Source organism: Acipenser ruthenus, chromosome 14, assembly GCF_902713425.1.
Source record: "Acipenser ruthenus chromosome 14, fAciRut3.2 maternal haplotype, whole genome shotgun sequence".
NCBI classification, from domain to species: Eukaryota; Metazoa; Chordata; class Actinopteri; order Acipenseriformes; family Acipenseridae; genus Acipenser; species Acipenser ruthenus.
Window position 1 is genome coordinate 6,638,304 of NC_081202.1, and position 20,569 is coordinate 6,658,872.

Below are 20,569 nucleotides of genomic sequence, written 5' to 3' on the forward strand. Positions count from 1 at the left end.
AAGACCAAGCGCAGCATTGTTTATAAATCAAACAGCGAGTCTCCCGCGGTCGTTGTGCATACATGTAACTAGTACGAGCATTCGTACAATTCTGTGACTCTTGTTTTCATTGTGACACCCCTAGTTTGACTCTAGATAGTCCACTGTTTGAAAACTTAACAATGCTACAAACTACAATGCCAAACGTCTGATACATTGTAGCCCAGTGTATTGCAAATGCATAAAATAAATACGGCGAGCTGCATCTCAGCAAACAGCCTCGGGCTGAAGTCCGACTCAATGAATGTATTAAATGCATTGCCAAGCCGTTTTTTTTTTTTTTTTAATCACTCTCCTAGTTGCCAAAAGGGATTAGGGAATGCTGACAGTTTGATTATCACAGTGCCCCTACCTGTCATCGTAGCAGAAATCAGCACCCAGAGTATTGAAATAGAGGACCACAGCCACAGCGCTGCACACCAACTCTGCAATCATTTCTCAAAAAAAAAGAAAGAAAAAAAGGGGGGGGGGGGACGACACAAAAAGCAATTCCAGTCTTTTATCCTGTTTCTTCTGCTTTAATGTTTTCTGCATTAACATTGAAAACCCAGCTCCCCATCCTTTCAAAGTGGTGTACGCGAATGAACAATCCGGCCATCTCCTCCCTCTAACCCATTTTCGGTCTGCAGTGCTTTGGTGTCGATCTGATTCGAGAGGGAGAGCAAGATCTTTGGTATTTATTGTGATGCTGGCTGCATTTGGAAGAATGCTTGAGCGCAGGACTTGCTGCACTGTAGAGCCGCTGTGTCTGAGACTCTGGAGTGCTTGAGTCGCATGCGGTTAAATGTCTCTACGCGCCCCGCCTCCCTGCTTGCGCTGTGTCTCTTGTAATCAAGGGGGTAACCCTGCGAGCGAGAAAGCAGTCGGAAGGGTGAAATTGAAGTGGTATTTTAACTGGTCCTCCTGTTTAATGGAAATGTAATCGCACTGCCTGACTCAACATCTAAATGCACTAAATATGGCAGGTTGCACACAAGGAAATATTTATTTCACATTTCACTTTAAAAAACTGAATGAAATTGCCGATGTTGTGTTAGAAAGTGGTAGATAGTCAGAATGTGACACTTGACCCGTGTAATGTTTTTTTTTTTCAAACTTAAACTGGAAACAGACAACCAATTTCTCTTAAAAGAAAAAAAAAAATCACGACGAACATGACAAAATGAGAAGTCACCGCTCGTTGCACAAGTAAAAAAGTTTGCATACTATGTTCTTAATGGTGAAAAATATTATAAATTATATTACAAATCCATGTAAAAGACCGAAAACAGCATAACGTACCAGATTTGAACGGGCGTTTTCCTGCTTTCTAGCATAGGTGGTTTAGGCATGCGCGAGCAAGCACAGTGCGTGCCCTGAGTGCTTTTTAACGCGAACCTGAAAATAACACTATACTGGTACTACAAGTGCTTACATAGTCTAATACAGTACACGCTATTCATTCTACCATGTAAACATTATAACCATGTATTTGTTTTTCATCTGAGTACTGCATACAGTACATACAATAGTATATTGTACAAGGACAAAGCCAGTATGTACTGTATAATAAATAAAGTGACTTTGTGTCATTAAATGTAACATACGCTGTTTAAAAAGACTGCTTTATAAACATATGGTAATCATTTTAAATCTGTTGGTTCTTAATGAATGAAAAATGGAAATAGACACCAGATTTATATTTAATATATACAAAATTATAGTCTCTAAAGCTGACCTGTGAAAATCATGTTCCTATTCGCTATTGATAATTACAGAAAATAAACGTTTGTCTACTGCATACTATCCCCAGTGTACCTTGGCAAGTTGCAAGTCAACCGACCAATGTGTCAAACAGCATTAAACCATTCCGCATTTCTATTTTTAAAACAATAAACAAGTGAGGGTTTTTTTTTTTTTGACATCCAGGCTAGCCTGAATACGATTCCCTTACAGAAATATCCTATAGGAGTACTATTAAAAATAATAATAATAATTATATATATATATATATATATATATATATATATATATATATATATATATATATATATATATATACACACGAAATCCTATAGAAAGTCCTATAGTAAATTTTGCACAGGTCCTATAGAATATCCTATAGGACTGACTTCTGCAATGTCCTATAGGACCATTTTAAAAAGATACCAACATGCATTGCGCTGTACACTAATCATAAAAAGCCAAACCAAGCTCACTTGCAAAATGTAATGTGAACACAAATTAAACTAGTCCCGAAAAAAACATGGAAATTAACCAAAAAAACGAACTTCATTTCACAGCCAAACAAACTCAATACACCTGGAAAGTGTGGATTTAAAGCGTAATAAACCTTTCTGAAAAAGAGACTTTACAATAAAAATAATAATACAGTGCGGCGAATTACTAATTGCTTACAGCAATGTCAGAGGTGACGGAAGGATTAATTTATTAACAGAACAAGTAAGAATGTTCTGCAAGGATTGTTAGGGGATGTAATCAGCCCACAGCAAAAACAAAGAAGTACCTTACACAGCTTTGCACTTTAGAACATAAGAACATAAGAACGTTTACAAACGAGAGGAGGCCACTCGGCCCATCTTGCTCGTCTGGTTGTTAATAGCTTATTGATCCCAGAATCGCATCAAGCAGCTTCTTGAAGGATCCCAGGGTGTCAGCTTCAAAAACATTACTGGGGAGGTGGTTCCAGACCCTCACAATTCTCTGTGTAATAAAGTGCCTCCTATTTTCTGCTCTGAATGCCCCTTTATCTAATCTCCATTTGTGACCCCTGGTCCTTATTTCTTTTTTCAGGTTGAAAAAATCCCTTGGGTCGACATTGTCAATACCTTTTAGAATTTTAAATGCTTGAATCAGATTGCAGCGTAGTCTTCTATGTTCAAGACTGAATAGATTCAATTCTTTCAGTCTGTCTGCATACGACATGCCTTTTAACCCCAGGATAATTCTGGTCGCTCCTATATATATATATATAGTCCCAAAACTATATATATATATATAAAAAGTAATATCCATATTTATTTTATATCAAATTGAAAACAAACTTCTACCTAATTGCTAATTTTAATTTAAAGGTGGAAATAAAAGTCAACTGTTCTATCAAACTAAATATATACAATATATACCTTGCAATAGAGGTGCCAAGTGTGTAGGTATTATATTTATTAAACGTAATAGAGTGGTTGCACTGTGTGTAAATTGCCAACTTAAGACATTTACATTAGAGATATTTTAAAAAGTTCAGGTCCCTGTTTCCCACAACATTTCAATAAAATACCCATATTTTTGGTCTAAAGGACCTTTCAGGGCATATGAAACGTATAGTGGGATAAGATTTTAAAATATTTCTAAAGTGTTTCTGCAAAGTGAGCTTAGTGTTGCAGTGTTGCAACAAGGCCAACAGAGGGCTCACTCAGCATCGGCATAAGCACTGTTTTTAGAGTAATCAGTAACTAAATTGGTCCCCAGTTCTCCTGTGTTTTTGTTTTATTCATGCGATGCTGTGAGGATGGACTTGTGGTCCATGTACAGACACATGATTGTCTACACCTGGCAGCTCAAAGGAACTTTCAAAGACTGTGTAGACTTTCCTGTTAGCATCTAATCTCTGAAGCTGTTCAAAATAGAAACCTTTTCCTTATTGTCCAAAATGGCACTGTTAGACAGCACATGCAGCTTGTGCTTATACATCATAACCTAGACAAACGATAAGCAGTTAACATTCAGAGGATTCTGCAGGTCCACGGTCTTAAATACTTTTTCAGTAACATATTGTGTAAAAGTATCTTAAAACAGCAATAAGCATACATTTATAAGCTACAAGTATTTGATCGTCCGTCAAATATGAATTTACAGTATCATAGTCAATGTCTAGTGCAGCAGTGCTGACCAGTCTATCAAGGCAAATACTGGATGGCAATCCTATATGATGCACTGCATACATGTAACATCAGGAGGTCATTCTGGGTTTGAGTCCCAGTCAACTCACTCTATATGTGATTCCAATATAGCTATCTGAAAGCAAGGCAGAAATATGCATATATACTGTACATGCCAGAGTGAGCTACTGTCATAGAACATTTTTGACATGATTTTGACATGCATATTGCAGCTCAGCCCACTGTGCCACTAAGTGTGGCAGATAAATTAGCTGAAATTACTATTTAAATCCACTATTTAGCAATTCTTAACACTTCAGTGCCCTATCCTATTCAATGCACTGTAGTGGTTATTAAACAACCAACAGGCACAGCTGTTCTTGAAAAGATGCAGGCCCCAGCAGTGTTCTAAGAATGTTGATAAGGGGTGCCCACCAGTGTTCTAGGATTGTAAGCGTTGCTATAAGATGTGAAATTCCACTGATGTATTAGGGTAAACCTCAAATTGAATGTGTTGTTTGAAAAGAAAAGAACACTTAACAGCAAGGTTTAGAACTGAGTGCAAACCAGTTGTAGTATTACAATCTCCCAGATTATCAGACTCTCAGTATGTATTGAAAAGCCTGGTGTTTTAGGAAAAGTTGTTTTAGATGTATTTACTTAGTCAAAACTTTTTGATCTAAAAAACGATTCAATCGATATAAATCATACCACCAAAATGAACATGCAAAAAATGTGTAAAATGATTAAATAGCAATATATTTAAAATATTGCACAGTAAAAAAGAAGTGGGAACGAAGTCCTACAAACACATTATGGCCTTTGATTATTTACTGTTAGTCGGCTGTAAGTAGATTTGGCTGGAGCAGGGGTGAACAACCTGAGCTAAGAGCCACAGGTGCACCCCCTCAAACATAGTTGCCTAAAACGTTTTTGTGAAATATGTGAAAAAAAATGTTTGGTAAAAAAAAAAAAAAAACAATCTCTGCTTTTAGTTGGAGATATATTTTTCTGTGAAATGCATGCGTAAGAAACATATATCAATGATGCTAAGAAAGCCCAGGTACATTTTAAAGAGGCAAACGCGACCATGACTTTACATTGCAGTTCCTGCAGCTGCACACAATCCAAAACACCAGAGAATGCAGCAGGATTCAAAGCTGTGAACTTTCAAGCTACCAAGAAACAACATCAAGGTGCTCTTAAGTTGTCTCATTATAGTTTACTGAACATAACAGAGGAACCAATCTATGAAAGTGGTGCCAGATGTCTTCAGAAAGACTTCATATTAAAACTATAAGTTCATTTTGTTATAGTACATTGATAAGCATGCATGGGGCTGGATCTCTCTCTGTTTTATCAGTTCAGTCTTCAACTTTTATTTTTTTCTCAGGAGTTCTTCATCTGTCAACAATCCTGCTGTCCACATCCCACTGGTCTGTTTCCTGTGCATCTGGTGCTTGTGTCTCCTGGTAATAAACTATATATCTTTCATCACAACAGACAAAATAATCAGTTCCTTTTCACAGTTTAGAAGACAAAAATATAATCTAAGTGTTTTCTGAGGCACACTTGCTTGGAAAAGAAATCTAAACAGTTCAATGAATGGTCTACCAGCTACAAAGACAAAAAAGAACATGCTGGTGATGTACTAATAATTATTAGAAATAGTATACGTTTCATGTACACATTTTGTAATCAAATTACATATGCGACAGCAATAGACCGTTTTCCTTGAAGCCTTTGTGAAAACAGACTTTTAATCTTCACTGGAAAAAATATGAAAGTATAATTTTCAGAAAAAATGTAGCTCTGTGAAAATCACAGCTGCTTATTTGATGCATGGAAGACAGATGACAGGGAATGTGTGGTTTCTGGAAAAAATAAACTTCCCATTTCTTGTCATAGCTAATAACGAGGGTCAGAAGAAATCAGCAGGGGGCAGGTGCCCAGTGGGATTCTTCCCACCATCAGTACAAAAATTTCCCCCAGCCTTTGCTACCCCTCTCAGTACAGTGTTCGAAAGTTCAGAACACAGTTATTATCCCGTTCTGAACGATTTCCCATAGCCAGGTTATTTAAGTTTTCTGAATGGTCAGCATTCATCTTCCATTTGAACTAAGAAATCAAATACACACAACTCACATCAGCCTGCAAAATCGAACCTATATCCCAGTGTTCAATACACCATGTGTGTTTGTCAGTTGCTTCTATTCCCCTATTCCCCTTGTCATTTATTTCCCCACCAATGGTTTCAATCACATATGAAATGAGTTTCGTTTTAGCCCAGCGGCACATATGTACAATAGCACAAAACCATCTGGTACAAGTGGCTGTGCTTACACTAGAAATCCCTGGAAGCCACTGACTTGGATTTTGCCATTCTTCTTGGCTTGCCCCACAGATATGGATGAGCTTTGAGCTTTGCGTTTCACTGAAACTGTATGTTGCTTGTGATGTGCTTACAATAATTAATTATGCCTGTGTATGCACACTCTGATATGCTTTAGCAGTATTAAAGGATTTATATAACATAAATTGTTACAGGTACTTATGAATGCGTACATTAACTAGCATATGTATTTTTTGTCAGTTAAGATCCATCAAAACCTATGAATATTGCCCCATTTGTTCATTGACGTACTGGTAATATAATTATTTAAAAAATGCATAGATACATGTTTGCTAACCACTGTGCTACAAAGGAAAATATCACACTTTTACCATAAATGCCTAACAACTTAAAATGGTCTTGCAAGATGCCATTATACTGCTGAGTACCCCCCCCCCCCCCCCCCCCCCGCCCTTTATTTAATGGGTGTTACTGTGTATCTGTGATGAATTGTGAGAAATAGGATTACTGCTTGCATTATTCTCAAGCAATTCACCTGCGACTTAAATGCATTTGCCAGAAGGTGCAGAGCAACCTTAAGGATGGATACTGAACATATGGGGTATGAATACAAAAACGTCTTCTTCATTTTCCCATTGAACAAAGAGAGAGACAGATTTCAATTTCACAAGGGTTCTATTTTAAACACCAATCCAGACCACTGCCCGCACAGAGATGGCTTGATTCTTTCTGAAATGAAGTGTGCCAGTTTGCTTTGAGGTAGCGTTACTGCAATCAGTTTGTATTGAACTTCATTAATAAGTAAAACATGATGTTCAGCTAGAACCTATCTACAAGATTGATTAGGTAGAAAGAGGTCTAATATTATGAAAGCACATGTTGCATATAATTACTATATGCTTGTCCTCATATCAAGAGCTGTATTACGGAGTCATGGTGTGAGTAATCTATATGAAATACAATAAATCACACAGGTTACAGTAATGACCACTTCACATTCATGTGTAGCTCTGTGATGAAGAGGCACAACCCCATTTATTTCACTTGGATATCTTAATTAGATACATGTGTGCTCATTATCAATCAGATAAAGCTGCAGAGAAACTACATTCTTACCTACAGTATACAGAGTCTAAACAGTTTGATGGTTTATGGTTTTAAGGTACAGTAGACCTGCATTTGCCAAACAAAATAAATGATGCAATTAACCTACCAGTAAAACAATGCAGTCAAAATATAACACAACTACATACTCATAGAATGTTACTCCATGCATACTCACAGTATGTTAATCCATCCATGTAGAAACGCTCAAACAAATATTATATTGTAAAATAAAGACAATTTTAAACTGGTCATCACACACACAAAAAAAAACCTTTTTTTATTAATCTGGGTTTTGAACTGAAGCTGCCCTATTTATTTCACATGTGATTCATAAGAACTGCTAATACATTAAATAATATGCATACAGTATTCATACTCCTTAATGAAGTGTCTAATGTAGAATTTATTTATGTAAGTAATTTGGCCTGCTAATCATTTGCTTCCCCAAAAGTCAAGGAAGTGAATGCAGACCAAGGTGAAGTTGCAGTCTTTTTAAATAAAATAAATATATCTTTTCCCTTTGTATGATTAACATTGTGTATTGGGATTTGGTTTACACAGAGCTGTAACTGGAAATAATGAAACACAAGCCAAACTCAGACCTACTATTATAAATCACCCAGCTCGTCTGCAGGGGACTCCTGCTGTGAAACATGTTTTATTCCAAATTAAAAACAAGTGGTATTTGGCCCTGGTTAGACATTTCTATCTGATTACAGTATACTGTACTGATGGGATGTTTATTTAGGTTCATTTTAAATAAGAAGCATAACCATAAAGAAGATATGAAAGGCCCATTAGTCACTATGGAAGTTTGAGTATTTTAGTCTTATATCACTTTTAGTTTTTGGTTTTGTCAATTATGCACACAACAAATATATATACATTTTCCATTGAAAAAAAGTCCATCTATAAAATGAATTAGACATTTCTGCAAAGTTTAAAATGTCTTATCATTGTATAACCAAATGTATAAGAATTAAATATACATCTTATGTGTGCCATTTAAAACGCATATTACTGTTTATTTGAACTATTTTAGGGTATACGTTCCACACACAGTGTAGAGTTGGAGTTGGAAATGTAGATTCAAATTTAAAGTACCATTGTAGTGTAGCAGGACAGAACTGAATAGCTCCTACATTGGAATCACAATTGAAATGCAACACTAACATTTTACACTTTGCTATGCTTTCACCATGTTTATACCATGAAAGACAAATAATAAATGATCTGAAAAACGTTTTATGCCGGGTGTTGAACACATTTAGAAAGACTTCCAGTCATTTTTAATATAATTGTATAGGTTTCTTATAGATACTAGATTGATCATGCTTTAGTTACAGTGCTTGATCATATATATCTGTGTTTGCCCTGCTAACCCATGGGTTACCGTGATTTCATATAAAGTAAAAAAGAAACATTTTCAGAGATTATTTTCAGCTGCATTCTCTCAATGCAATACATTTTCAAAGCAAATAGAATGAATAAAATCTGTAAATCTTGAAAAGATTTTTTTTTTTTTTAATGGAAATGTACAGTTTTACAATTAGCATACGGGTTGGGAATGGCATTTCTGTTCAGTTTACATGTTGACCATGAAAACAGGATGTAAAGTGATGATTTTCAGATGGATGTCATGAAAAAGCATTCAACAGGTTTCGTAAGATGCTGATGCCAGACTTGGTGATTTCCAAGATCTGACATCCTGTCTGGCTGAGATCTTAAGAGTATTAAATAACTTGGGTACTCATTTATTTCACTTTTTTGATGTTTTGTATATATAGTTTCTCAATATCATTTTATGCTCTCTTCATCAGGTCACAGTGGATGAGGATAACATTTGATTTTTAAAGTAAAAAAGGTTTTTCTTTGATTCTAAAATTAATAAAAATGTAATGAACGTCACTGGGGTCCACAGTTTTGATTGTAATTTTATGTGTGGATTGTGTGAATGTTTAATTTTTAATTTTTTTAATACTCTTAGTTATTACCAGTTGCCATTTAAAGACAGCAAGCATATACTGGACCAGCTCAAACATATTCCATACTAAAGTAAATACATATGCAGCCATCTCCACAAATAATGTGTCATTCTGCAACTATGAGGACTGTCTGATTGTTACACATATATAAGGACAAGGCACTAGTATGCTATCTTCCTCATCCTTTTGAGGTATATTATGTTTACATGAAATATGTTCACCCCTGGTATATTGCCATCTAGTGAGAGTAACGAGAAGTATATCAGATACCTTTGTGTACAACGGGTATCAGTCAGGATACATTGTGGGGCTACTACTACTAAAACTAGCACTATTGTAACATGGCTTAATACATGCACACAAGTCTATGATTGGGAAAGTAATTACTTTGTACAGTACTTTAATGTACCCTATGCGAACAACATTCCATCTCCTTGGGTATGTCTGCACATGTACGCAAGTGAAAAAAAAAACAATTTCTAAGCTACCTTTTAACAGTTGTAAGTCATTAGAATGCTAACATGCTGCACGTTGTGGCTGATAAAATGGAAAGCTTTTACGAGGTAACATAATGTGTGAAAGCTAAAATGTTGATGGCCGCAAAACGGCACATTTTCTCCTTGTTCCTGTGTACATATTTCCATTTAGTTGCTTGCCAATGTTACAATTCTGCACCTATATAGCTGAGTATTACATTTCTAGTGTTCGCACCAGAGAAAGCTATTTCAGTTGCACCACTGTCTTCAACTGCATCTTGAACAATATCCTTTCTCCCTGTTCCTTTTCTGAAGAGATGACCGCTCAGGAAACTCAAGTGTTTGTTATCGGCTAATGCGCCCATGATGACACGCTGCAATTGTGTGACTAAAAAAACACTGGGACAAAACAACAGGAAATGATAAAGGAAGGGGTGTCATGGCAAATTACCCCCCCCCCCCCCCCCCCCCCATAAAAGTATATTAACAAACGTTATTAATACACATCTCAACAACAACACAACCATTGGTGTGTCTGTATGAGACAAAATGAGTTCATAAAATGTTACTGTAAAGGTTGTATTTAATCACACGCAGGTCAATGTAATGTAAAGCATCCAGAGATGATAAATAACAAAAGCAATAAAATATCAGCATTAAATACCAATAAAAATCGCACAGATATACAGTAGTGTTGTTTTTCCTCTGTTCACTCTGAATCGCGAAACGAAATCGCCACGTGACTCGTTTAGGACTAACGGGGGGGGGGGGGGGGGGGGGGGTAAATTTGGCCGGGGGGGCCAAATTTGCCATGACAGATGATTTTCTTAGATGTGTTTATTTTCAATGAAATGCTAAACATCTTGAAGTAGTTATTTCCTCAAGCCTATTTTTATTTGTGCTGAGCTCTCCCAGAAGTGACATCTTTATGGAATGCCTAAAGGACATGGTGTGAATTAAACAAGTTTAGCGTCTCGTGACCACGACTTATTATCATGTGCGCACAGAACATAATATCTCGTGAGCACGACATGTATTACCCTGAAGCTGAGCCCAGGCCTGTAGTCCACGGATACAGTGAATCACCTCGTCAACATCACTGAAACCCTTTATGCAAAATAATCCCATAGTCCTCAAAATACGTTTTAAATGTCTTTAACTTATCACTTATCATAACGGGTGTGAAGTACAAAGATAATATCTTTATATTTTAGCCCGAGATCAATCCATTGCTTACCACAATCTCTTACAAAGGATACACTCAAGCTCACAATATATGTTTAGCTGTCTGTTGGAAGTATCCCTTTTACTAATTTTGTGTTTTAATGGGATACATTGGAAACTAAGTTTGACTTGATGTGACAGGGAAAATAATAATTTTAAAAAATGTTCTAATGAGTATTTGAAATTAATCAATTTTCCAACTTTGAAAGCAGCAAACAGGTGCCATTTTAGGAACAATGCCAAAACATACAATCTACAGGTTCCCTCCATGTTACAGATATAGGGAGCAGTCCTGGTCTCCTTAGAACATGTCAGGGCTGAAATGAAATCAAATACATTGTGTATCAAAATAGCACAACCTAATGAAAACAGAGTTATGATTACAGATGACATGTCTGCTGCTATGATGATAAATGAATGTGGTGAAAGTTAGAAAGTGCTAAGGAATTATTAGTTCAGGACAGGCCCAAAAAACAAGAAAAAGTAGTCAGTCTTTGTCTTTATTTTTCATGCCACTCATCAGAAACTTTATTCTATATACTGTCATGCATTTATACCTCTTAATCTAGTTTTTAGTTTGTATGTTAAATACCAGAAAAGCATCAATAAGCAAGGAGAAAATCTGACAGATATTCATAAAGCAGAAAGAGCTAATATTTTTTTTTTGCACCAGAACATACATTTGCATTGCATTAAACACCATTTATTATTTAGGATTACTTAAGAACATAAGAACATAAGAAAGTTTACAAACAAGAGGAGGCCACTTGGCCCATCTTGCTCGTTTGGTTGTTAGTAGCTTATTGATTCCAGAATCTCATCAAGCAGCTTCTTGAAGGATCCCAGGGTGTCAACTTAAACAACATTACTTGGGAGCTGGTTCCAGACTCCCACAATTCTCTATGTAAAAAAGTGCCTCCTATTTTCTGTTCTGAATGCCCCTTTATCTAATCTCCATTTGTGACCCCTGGTCCTTGTTTCTTTTTTCAGGTCGAAAAAGTCCTTTCGGTCGACATTGTCAATACCTTTTAGAATTTTGATGCTTGAATCAGATCGCTGCGTAGTCTTCTTTGTTCAAGACTGAATAGATTCAATAATTTGAGCCTGTCTGCATATGACATGCCTTTTAAACTCTGAATAATTCTGGTGGTTCTTCTTTGCACTCTTTCTACAGCAGCAATATCCTTTTTGCAGTGAGGTGACCAGAACTGAACACAATATTCTAGATGAGGATAATTTTTATCCAATGAATTCCATATGACTTTCTTGATATAAATACACACTTACATTTGAGTGGACCAGATTAAGGTTGAGTGAAAAATGATTTGGTGATGAACAGGTAAGAGGCATTGACAAAGTGACTGTTTGTGGCAATTACTCTTTCAAGTGAACAGCACTATTCAGAACAGATAGTTCCTTGTCAGGCTATCAATAGAATGTAGCAAAATAGATATTGCCACAATCACTTGTCAATAGGACACAGTGAAGGAGTCCTTGTCATGTCACAAAAGTGTTCCCCAGGGCAACCTTTCCATTGAAACTTAGAAACACAGAAAGAAATCACAGTAAACATCATGTCGCTAAGAATTCTGAAAGAGTGAATTGAGTAGGACGATTTTCAATAGAACTTGGATTACTGCCATATTAAGCAAATGTGTGTTTGTTTGTTCCAAATCCAAACAATGACTCTGGCAAGCTTTGTTGAAGAGGCCCTCTTAGTTGAAATACATACAGTACATCTCTCATGGGTGGAGTTTAGAGGCAGTTTATCTGGGGTGCAGTGAAGGGCTGTTTGTTTTTGGGATATCTACATGTGACACGAGGCCCAAGGAATGCGTATGAAAATTAGACCTCTCGTTCCGGTTCTTAGGCCTGAAAGAAAATCCCAGACTGAGAGGTTCAGGACTTGAATGAGCGTTATGTGTGAGTTGTGTTTAACCCCTTTTGCTGCTAAAACCACTCAGAGAAGATCAGGTGTCCTGCCAGTCAAACTCAGAGAAGAACATTGATTCAGGTGTCCTGCCAGTCAAACTCAGAGAAGAACATTGACTCAGGTGTCCTGTCAGTCAAACTCAGAGAAGAACATTGAAGATGTAGGTAGCTCTCTGGAGGCTTGGTGGTCCAGTGATTAAAGAAAGGGGCTTTTTACCATGAAGTTGCCAGTTTAATCCCAGCCACTGGCTCACTGTGTGTGACCCTGAACAAGTCACTTAATCTCCTTGTGCTCCGTCATTTGGATGAGAAGTAAAACCGAGGTCCTATTGCAAGTGACTCTGCAGCAGTTGTGATGCATAGTTCACCCCATAGTCTCTAAGACACTTTGGATAAAAGCGCCTGCTAAATAAAAATAAAAACATATAGGCATTAACACAAATCTAAATAACCTCAGTGAATGAAGGAGCTCTTAAAGGCACAGTACACAGTACACTTTTAACACGTTGTGTCCAAAAGCAAAGCAAAACATCTGAATTAATCTCACAAATCCTGACTAATTTAACTATCATACTAAATTCAGCTTCTTTTATATAATATTGCCATATAATTCAAACACAACATGCTTTGAAACGAAAGAAGGTAATCGGTAGATTTAATAGATTTAAAACAAAAACAAAAACAAACAAAAAAAAAATGAATGGCCTGATTTGGCTTGTCCAAAGTGTGTATCCTAGCAATGCGGTACTCTACTGTACTAGCACTAAAATAAGTGCACTCTCACACACTCAAGGTTTTGATGCTAATCGGCAACAGGAGACTTCAAACTGCGTTATAATTTGATTACTCGATTCACCAATATGTAGTTGAAGCTTGGGAAATTTAAGGACAGATGATCAATAATCGATGCATCGATTAATTGTTACACCTCTATACGAAACGTATACCATTATATTAAAGATGACTGAGTCTTTCTAAATATCTTCAATAACTGGCACAAAACATTTCTCAAATAATTTAAAATGTGTCTTTCATGGTATAAACATGGTGAAAGCATAGCAAAGTGTAAAATGTTAGTGTTGCATTTCAATTGTGATTCCAATGTAGGACTGTGGCAAAGTGCCCCGCCCCTGTGTGCATTTCTGTGTTGTGTATATGCGTGCGTATGTAAATGTTGGTGTATAGATTGGTACACGGGATATAAACGGGTCTGTGTTTCACGTGTATTTAAAAAGTGTAGATTTGTATTTAGGCACGAGGAGAGCACAAATCACTTCACGTGCTGGTTAAATGTAATATGTGAGCACGGGGTTGCACAGAATTAATTCACGTGCTGGGATTCAAGTGAATAATTAATTAGTAATTGAATCCCAGCACAACAGTATATATAGATGCACATTTTCACTCGGTCGTGGTTGGTGTTCGGTGAGTGGAGAACGGGATTGGAGACGGAGGTAAAGATAATAATAATAATAGTAATAGTTAAATCTGCTCACCGTGTTTTGTCTGTCTAGTCCGTTTTTGTTTGTCCTTTTATTTTGGCTACAAGTGCCGTGTCCTGTGTTTTGTTGTTTCAAACCTTTTATTTTCTGTCTGTTTATTAAATGCTGAACGCGATCACGCGTTCAGCCTCACCAAAACCCCATCTCTCTGTTTATTGTGTTCCTGTTTCTGGTCTGACGCCACCCACTCCGGCCGTCTTTGTGACACGTGGTGTCCTGCGTGGGATCGACAGCGCCTCCAGGACTCAGGCCAGAGCAGGAACCGCAGTTTGGATTTAAAAAAAAGAGGGAAAAAAAAAAAAAAAATGGCAGAAGACGCCATCAAAGTGCGGGACTGGATGCTGGAGAATGCTGGGCTGGAGGCCCAGTCTCTGCCCATAGTCGTCCAGGCCCTGTGGATGATGGACTGTGAGAGATGGGAGGCCTATCAGGAGGAACACACCCCAAACACCTTGGAGGAAGGTGTGGAGTTTGTCCTCAGCTACCTGGAGGCAACCATAAATGGAACAGCAGCCCAGGTAGCAGGACCACCAGCAGAGGAGTACCTGCTGTCCCCATCTCCACCAGCAGAGGGTGAGTACCTGCTGTCCCCATCTCCACCAGCAGAGGGTGAGTACCTGCTGTCCCCATCTCCACCAGCAGAGGGTGAGTGGGAGGAGCCCGAACGTCCTACGCCTGAGTGGGAGGAGCCCGAACGTCCTACGCCTGAGTGGGAGGAGCCCGAACGTCCTACGCCTGAGTGGGAGGAGCCCGAACGTCCTACGCCTGAGTGGGAGGAGCCCGAACGTCCTACGCCTGAGTGGGAGGAGCCCGAACGTCCTACGCCTGAGTGGGAGGAGCCCGAACGTCCTACGCCTGAGTGGGGGGAGCCCGAACGTCCACAGCCCAACAGGGAGGAGTCGGGGCGTCCACAGCCCAACAGGGAGGAGTCGGGGCGTCCACAGCCCAACAGGGAGGAGTCGGGGCGTCCACAGCCCAACAGGGAGGAGTCGGGGCGTCCACAGCCCAAAGGGAGGCAAGTCGGGGCGTCCACAGCCCTGGGACCCAAGCCACCAGCAGAGGGAAAATGCCTGCTGGTTCAGCCCCAGGAGCCAGAAGGGGAGGAGTTACAGGCTCAACCCCCTGAAAATTTTTGGGGGGGAGAAGGGCAGGATGCTGGTGTCCCCCAGCAGCCTCTCGCTATGCTGCTGAAGGCAGCACGGCGTGCACATGCCCAGCCGCCACAGCAGAGGGAGCCAGCACCGCCAGGAGCAGAGGAGCTGGAGCTGCCTCTGCCTCCACCACCTCCAGGAGCAGAGGAGCAGGAGCTGCCTCTGCCTCCACCACCTCCAGGAGCAGAGGAGCAGGAGCTGCCTCTGCCTCCGCCACCACCACCGCAAGGAGCAGAGGAGCAGGAGCTGCCTCTGCCTCCACCACCTCCAGGAGCAGAGGAGCAGGAGCTGCCTCTGCCTCCGCCACCACCACCGCAAGGAGCAGAGGAGCAGGAGCTGCCTCTGCCTCCGCCACCACCACCGCAAGGAGCAGAGGAGCAGGAGCTGCCTCTGCCTCCACCACCTCCAGGAGCAGAGGAGCAGGAGCTGCCTCTGCCTCCGCCACCACCACCGCCAGGAGCAGAGGAGCTGGAGCTGCCTCTGCCTCCGCCACCGCCCGGAGCAGAGGAGCAGGAGCTGCCTCTGCTGCCCGTACCTCCGCAGGGAATACGGTGGCCGGAGCCCCAGAAAGGGGAGCTGCCGGCCACGAAGGGGGACGAGGTCTGGAGACCACTTTCCCCAGCAGCAGTTTCGCTGCAGGAGTTCTTGTGGCCGGAGCCCCACAGGAGGGAGCTGCCGGCTACGAAGAAGGGGGAGGTCGGGGGACCACCTGCCCCCGCAGCTTTTTCGCTGCAGGACAGGACCAACAGGCTGTCAGCCGTGCCACTACCGGCAGGGGTGCTGACAGCATGGCCAGCCATGGGCCCACTGGAGCCTCCCTTCCCAGCCCGAGACTTTGTCCTGGACTGCTGGATTTTTAAGGGGGGAGGTGGCCGTTGAGGCCATGTGTGCTGCGCACAAGGGGGGGTATATGTGGCAAAGTGCCCCGCCCCTGTGTGCATTTCTGTGTTGTGTATATGCGTGCGTATGTAAATGTTGGTGTATAGATTGGTACACGGGATATAAACGGGTCTGTGTTTCACGTGTATTTAAAAAGTGTAGATTTGTATTTAGGCACGAGGAGAGCACAAATCACTTCACGTGCTGGTTAAATGTAATATGTGAGCACGGGGTTGCACAGAATTAATTCACGTGCTGGGATTCAAGTGAATAATTAATTAGTAATTGAATCCCAGCACAACAGTATATATAGATGCACATTTTCACTCGGTCGTGGTTGGTGTTCGGTGAGTGGAGAACGGGATTGGAGACGGAGGTAAAGATAATAATAATAATAGTAATAGTTAAATCTGCTCACCGTGTTTTGTCTGTCTAGTCCGTTTTTGTTTGTCCTTTTATTTTGGCTACAAGTGCCGTGTCCTGTGTTTTGTTGTTTCAAACCTTTTATTTTCTGTCTGTTTATTAAATGCTGAACGCGATCACGCGTTCAGCCTCACCAAAACCCCATCTCTCTGTTTATTGTGTTCCTGTTTCTGGTCTGACGCCACCCACTCCGGCCGTCTTTGTGACAAGGACCTATTCAGTTCTGTCCCGCTACACTACAATGGTGCTTTAAATTTGAATATAAAGATGGGTGGTGCTCGCATGATGACCAGTTTAAAGTTACAAGAAACGTATCAATTTTACTACAATATTTGTTCGAACTTTTTTAACTTATGGATGGATTAAAGTGCAACATACTATGGATAGGAAATAGCAGAGTTCTATTAACCAATGTATTCTCCTTTTTTTGGATTATCAATTTCTGTTTCAGTCATCATGCCCTGCTGACTTTTAAAACTTCATGTGTCCTCCAGAGCTCTCAGAATTATAACTAGATGTGGATGATTAACTGCTTGGGTGTTTTCTGGGTTGCTGGCACAGTAAGTATTGCCTTGTGTTTGGAGTGAGATGGCCAGCAACATGGAGTGTAAAGAGGCAACTGACTTGGTCATGGGATTGGAGGACACCCAGTGACCTTTAACAAATTCCTTTATAATGCATTATTATTTTAGCAATTACTCTTTATTGCTAAGGAATAGACATGAAAAGAAAATCTAATAGGCCCTTTCCTGAAAAAAACAATAGGTTGAATAGAATTTTATTTCGAAAGTAAACCTTAAATGGAGGTCCCAATAGAGTCTCGTTAGAATGATGATCTTACCAGAAGAGTTTAGGAGTCCTGCCCAAAATAAATCCAGTAAAGGGCTCTTTTAATGGTGTAAACACCTACCCATTTACACACCATTATGACTACAATCTTCTCAAGAAATTCAGCTGTTTTAAATCTGAGACATTCCACATTTTACGTTGCCAGCATTGCCCTGCAGTCACATATAATTTGTAAAATGTGAATGTACCAGTTTTTTCCATTATCTTAATAACATTCTGTTGGTAAGCTGCTCTCACATTGAAATTTTCCACTGAATTCCAAAGTATGTGGGGAACACCCAAGGCATAAATATTTATCATTGTTGTAACGTTATCAGTACTGTAAAGATGGCATATGATGCCCATTTACAATGTGGTAATGTTTCTACTTATTCATTTATTTATTCACTTTTGTAACTGTACTTGATTCTTCATAACAGCAACCATAGACATATTTTTTGCTCATCTTCCATTTCTACACAACTTCTCAACAAGCCAGAAACCCAAGAGTGACATTACTGCATGCCAATCAAAATACAGTTTATAATCATTATTGACTACCAATAATATTGTATTGCAAAAATATTAGCTACCCTCTCCATAATATGCAGATTTGAATTACGTTGTGACTTTGTGTCCTATTCACAAGGCCTTTATCTTTATCTTTATTATAACAAACACTGATCACATCTCTCACCTCTTTAAATAATGTGTTGAAATACCTGTCAAATAGTTAAACTGTTCCTTTCTGCAACTGTACTGTGTCTCCCTCGCTATAGGCTCCCTCACTATAAGGCTCTCGATTATAACGCACCTCGGATATAACGCTCCTACAGCATGTCCCCCAATTCCGGCTATACTAAGTGATTCAGGCAATATTTCTACAACAAATACAGTACCGGTGTTGTTCAAACTGTAAACAACTTCTCAGTCTAACTTCCGTTTCTGTCTCTACCTATCTGAACTGAAGAAAAGCTAAAGTCAGCATTCGTTTTATAACTAAATACATTTTAGGCCTTTTCCGTGGTTATCTTTCGTAATGTATTCACTTTTTTTTTTCTTTTGCTGCGAGCGGAGCTGCGGCTTTCTCCGGGGACAAAACGCTTCATCCCCGCCCGTAGCGATCTCGGTCAACACAGGCAGGCGCATCACACAGGGCGAGGTAATCCACACACAGATGTAGAGCGAGCGCGAACCCGGGACCTCTCGCACTAAATCATAGAGCCGATACCGCTGTACAAAAGAGCCGGCTCCTTTGCAAGTTAATTATATAGGGTGATACAAAACTTTTGGCAAGAGCTATAGGTAGTTGGTGCATGAAGGCACAGTTTATGTAAGGCGGTTAATATGGTAGCTTGCACGGGGGAAGGCAGCAGCAGGGCTGGTAGGTGACGTAATCACGAATGAGCCCGATATACATTCCTTCCAAAGGAGCCGGCCCCTTTATACAGCAGTATCGGGGTTATGCTTTAGCACAAAAGGTCCTGGGTTCACGCCTACCCTCCGCCTGTGTGTGGATTGCCTCGCCCTGTGTGATGCGCCTGCCTGCGTTACACAAGATCTCTACTATATATATATATATATATATATATATATATATATATTATAACACATTTATTTTCGCCAAAAAAAACAACAAAAACATTCATCCTTGACCATGACACGCTTGAGTGACTATGACTGAAGCATATGCACTTAATAACCTAATTAGTGAGACAGTTGATTTGACACTGGATATGGAGTGATTTAGCTGTTGAATTGCTAGCTTGAATAAAAGCAATAAAGAAAATCACAGAAAAGAAAAGATATATATATATATATATATATATATATATGACACCTCTGTCAAGAGAGCAGCGCTTCGTGTAATCGGCATGTTGGAGGCTGGACTAGGGCAGCATACTGTGGCTCGCCATTTTGGGTGCTCACAGCCAGCAATTTCAAACCTGGCAAGACGTTATAACCAGACACACACTGTCAATGACAGGCCACGAACTGGGAGACCAAGAGTTACGACACCTGCCCAAGATCGACAGATCATTTTGCAGCATCTTTGTGATGTTAGTTGTTAATCAGTACAATAAACAGTCACTGTAAATGCTCTAAAACAGAGTCTGTAATTTTTCGATAACATCTAGTGAATTTTATCCAAATATAAGTGATAGGTTTCTTTTGATGCTCAGTATATGAGTCAACCTTGTTAAACATCGCCCTCTACTGGGCACACTGCAATAATGAATCTGTAGGGCTGCTGAAGAAGCGTTAAAGACAGCAGTGGGTCCCAACCCTGGTACTGGGGACCCCCTGTGTCTGCTGGTTTTCATTCCAACTGAGCTCTCAATTACTCTTAATTTAAATGGTAATTTGCTTAAATAGACCTTTGTAATTGTTTCCAGCTCTTAAACAAATAACTTGAACTCTGCAACTGTTTAAGAGCTGAAAACAATTACAAATTCAGTTAAATTAAGGGCATAGTTAAGTAATTGAGAGCTCAGTTGGAATGAAAACCAGCAGAGACATGGTGTCTCCAGTACCAGGGTTGGGAACCACTTAAAAAGAGGATAAAAAGTAACACAAAGGAAAAATCTTATGGAATGTATATCCTATACATTATTATAGGGAAGGGGACTTTGTTTCTGCTCTCCCTGGTGGGAAAGATCAAAGGTGTGATAGATGACTAAGGGCTTTCTACATGGAAACAGATAGCAATTATTGTGTTTAAAGACTAGGATCATAAATTGGAATAGAAAATGATCTTTTACCTCTTAGAGGATTTTCATTTTTTTTCTCTA

The 20,569-nt window shown here is 39.6% G+C and overlaps 1 protein-coding gene across 2 annotated transcripts in view; it reads right to left on the bottom strand.

Moving 5' to 3' along the window:
- LOC117419600 (protein O-mannosyl-transferase TMTC2-like) overlaps positions 1 to 903 on the bottom strand; it is a 101,211-nt gene extending 100,308 nt beyond the window's left edge. The window contains exon 1 of one of the 2 annotated variants that reach the window (XM_034032496.3): positions 392 to 903. In XM_034032496.3, coding sequence (XP_033888387.2) covers positions 392 to 474 — 83 coding nt within the window. In that variant the 5' untranslated portion in view covers positions 475 to 903. The remainder of the gene's footprint in view (positions 1 to 391) is intronic. The other variant, XM_034032497.3, reaches the window with a different exon arrangement.
- Positions 904 to 20,569: the final 19,666 nt, after the last annotated feature.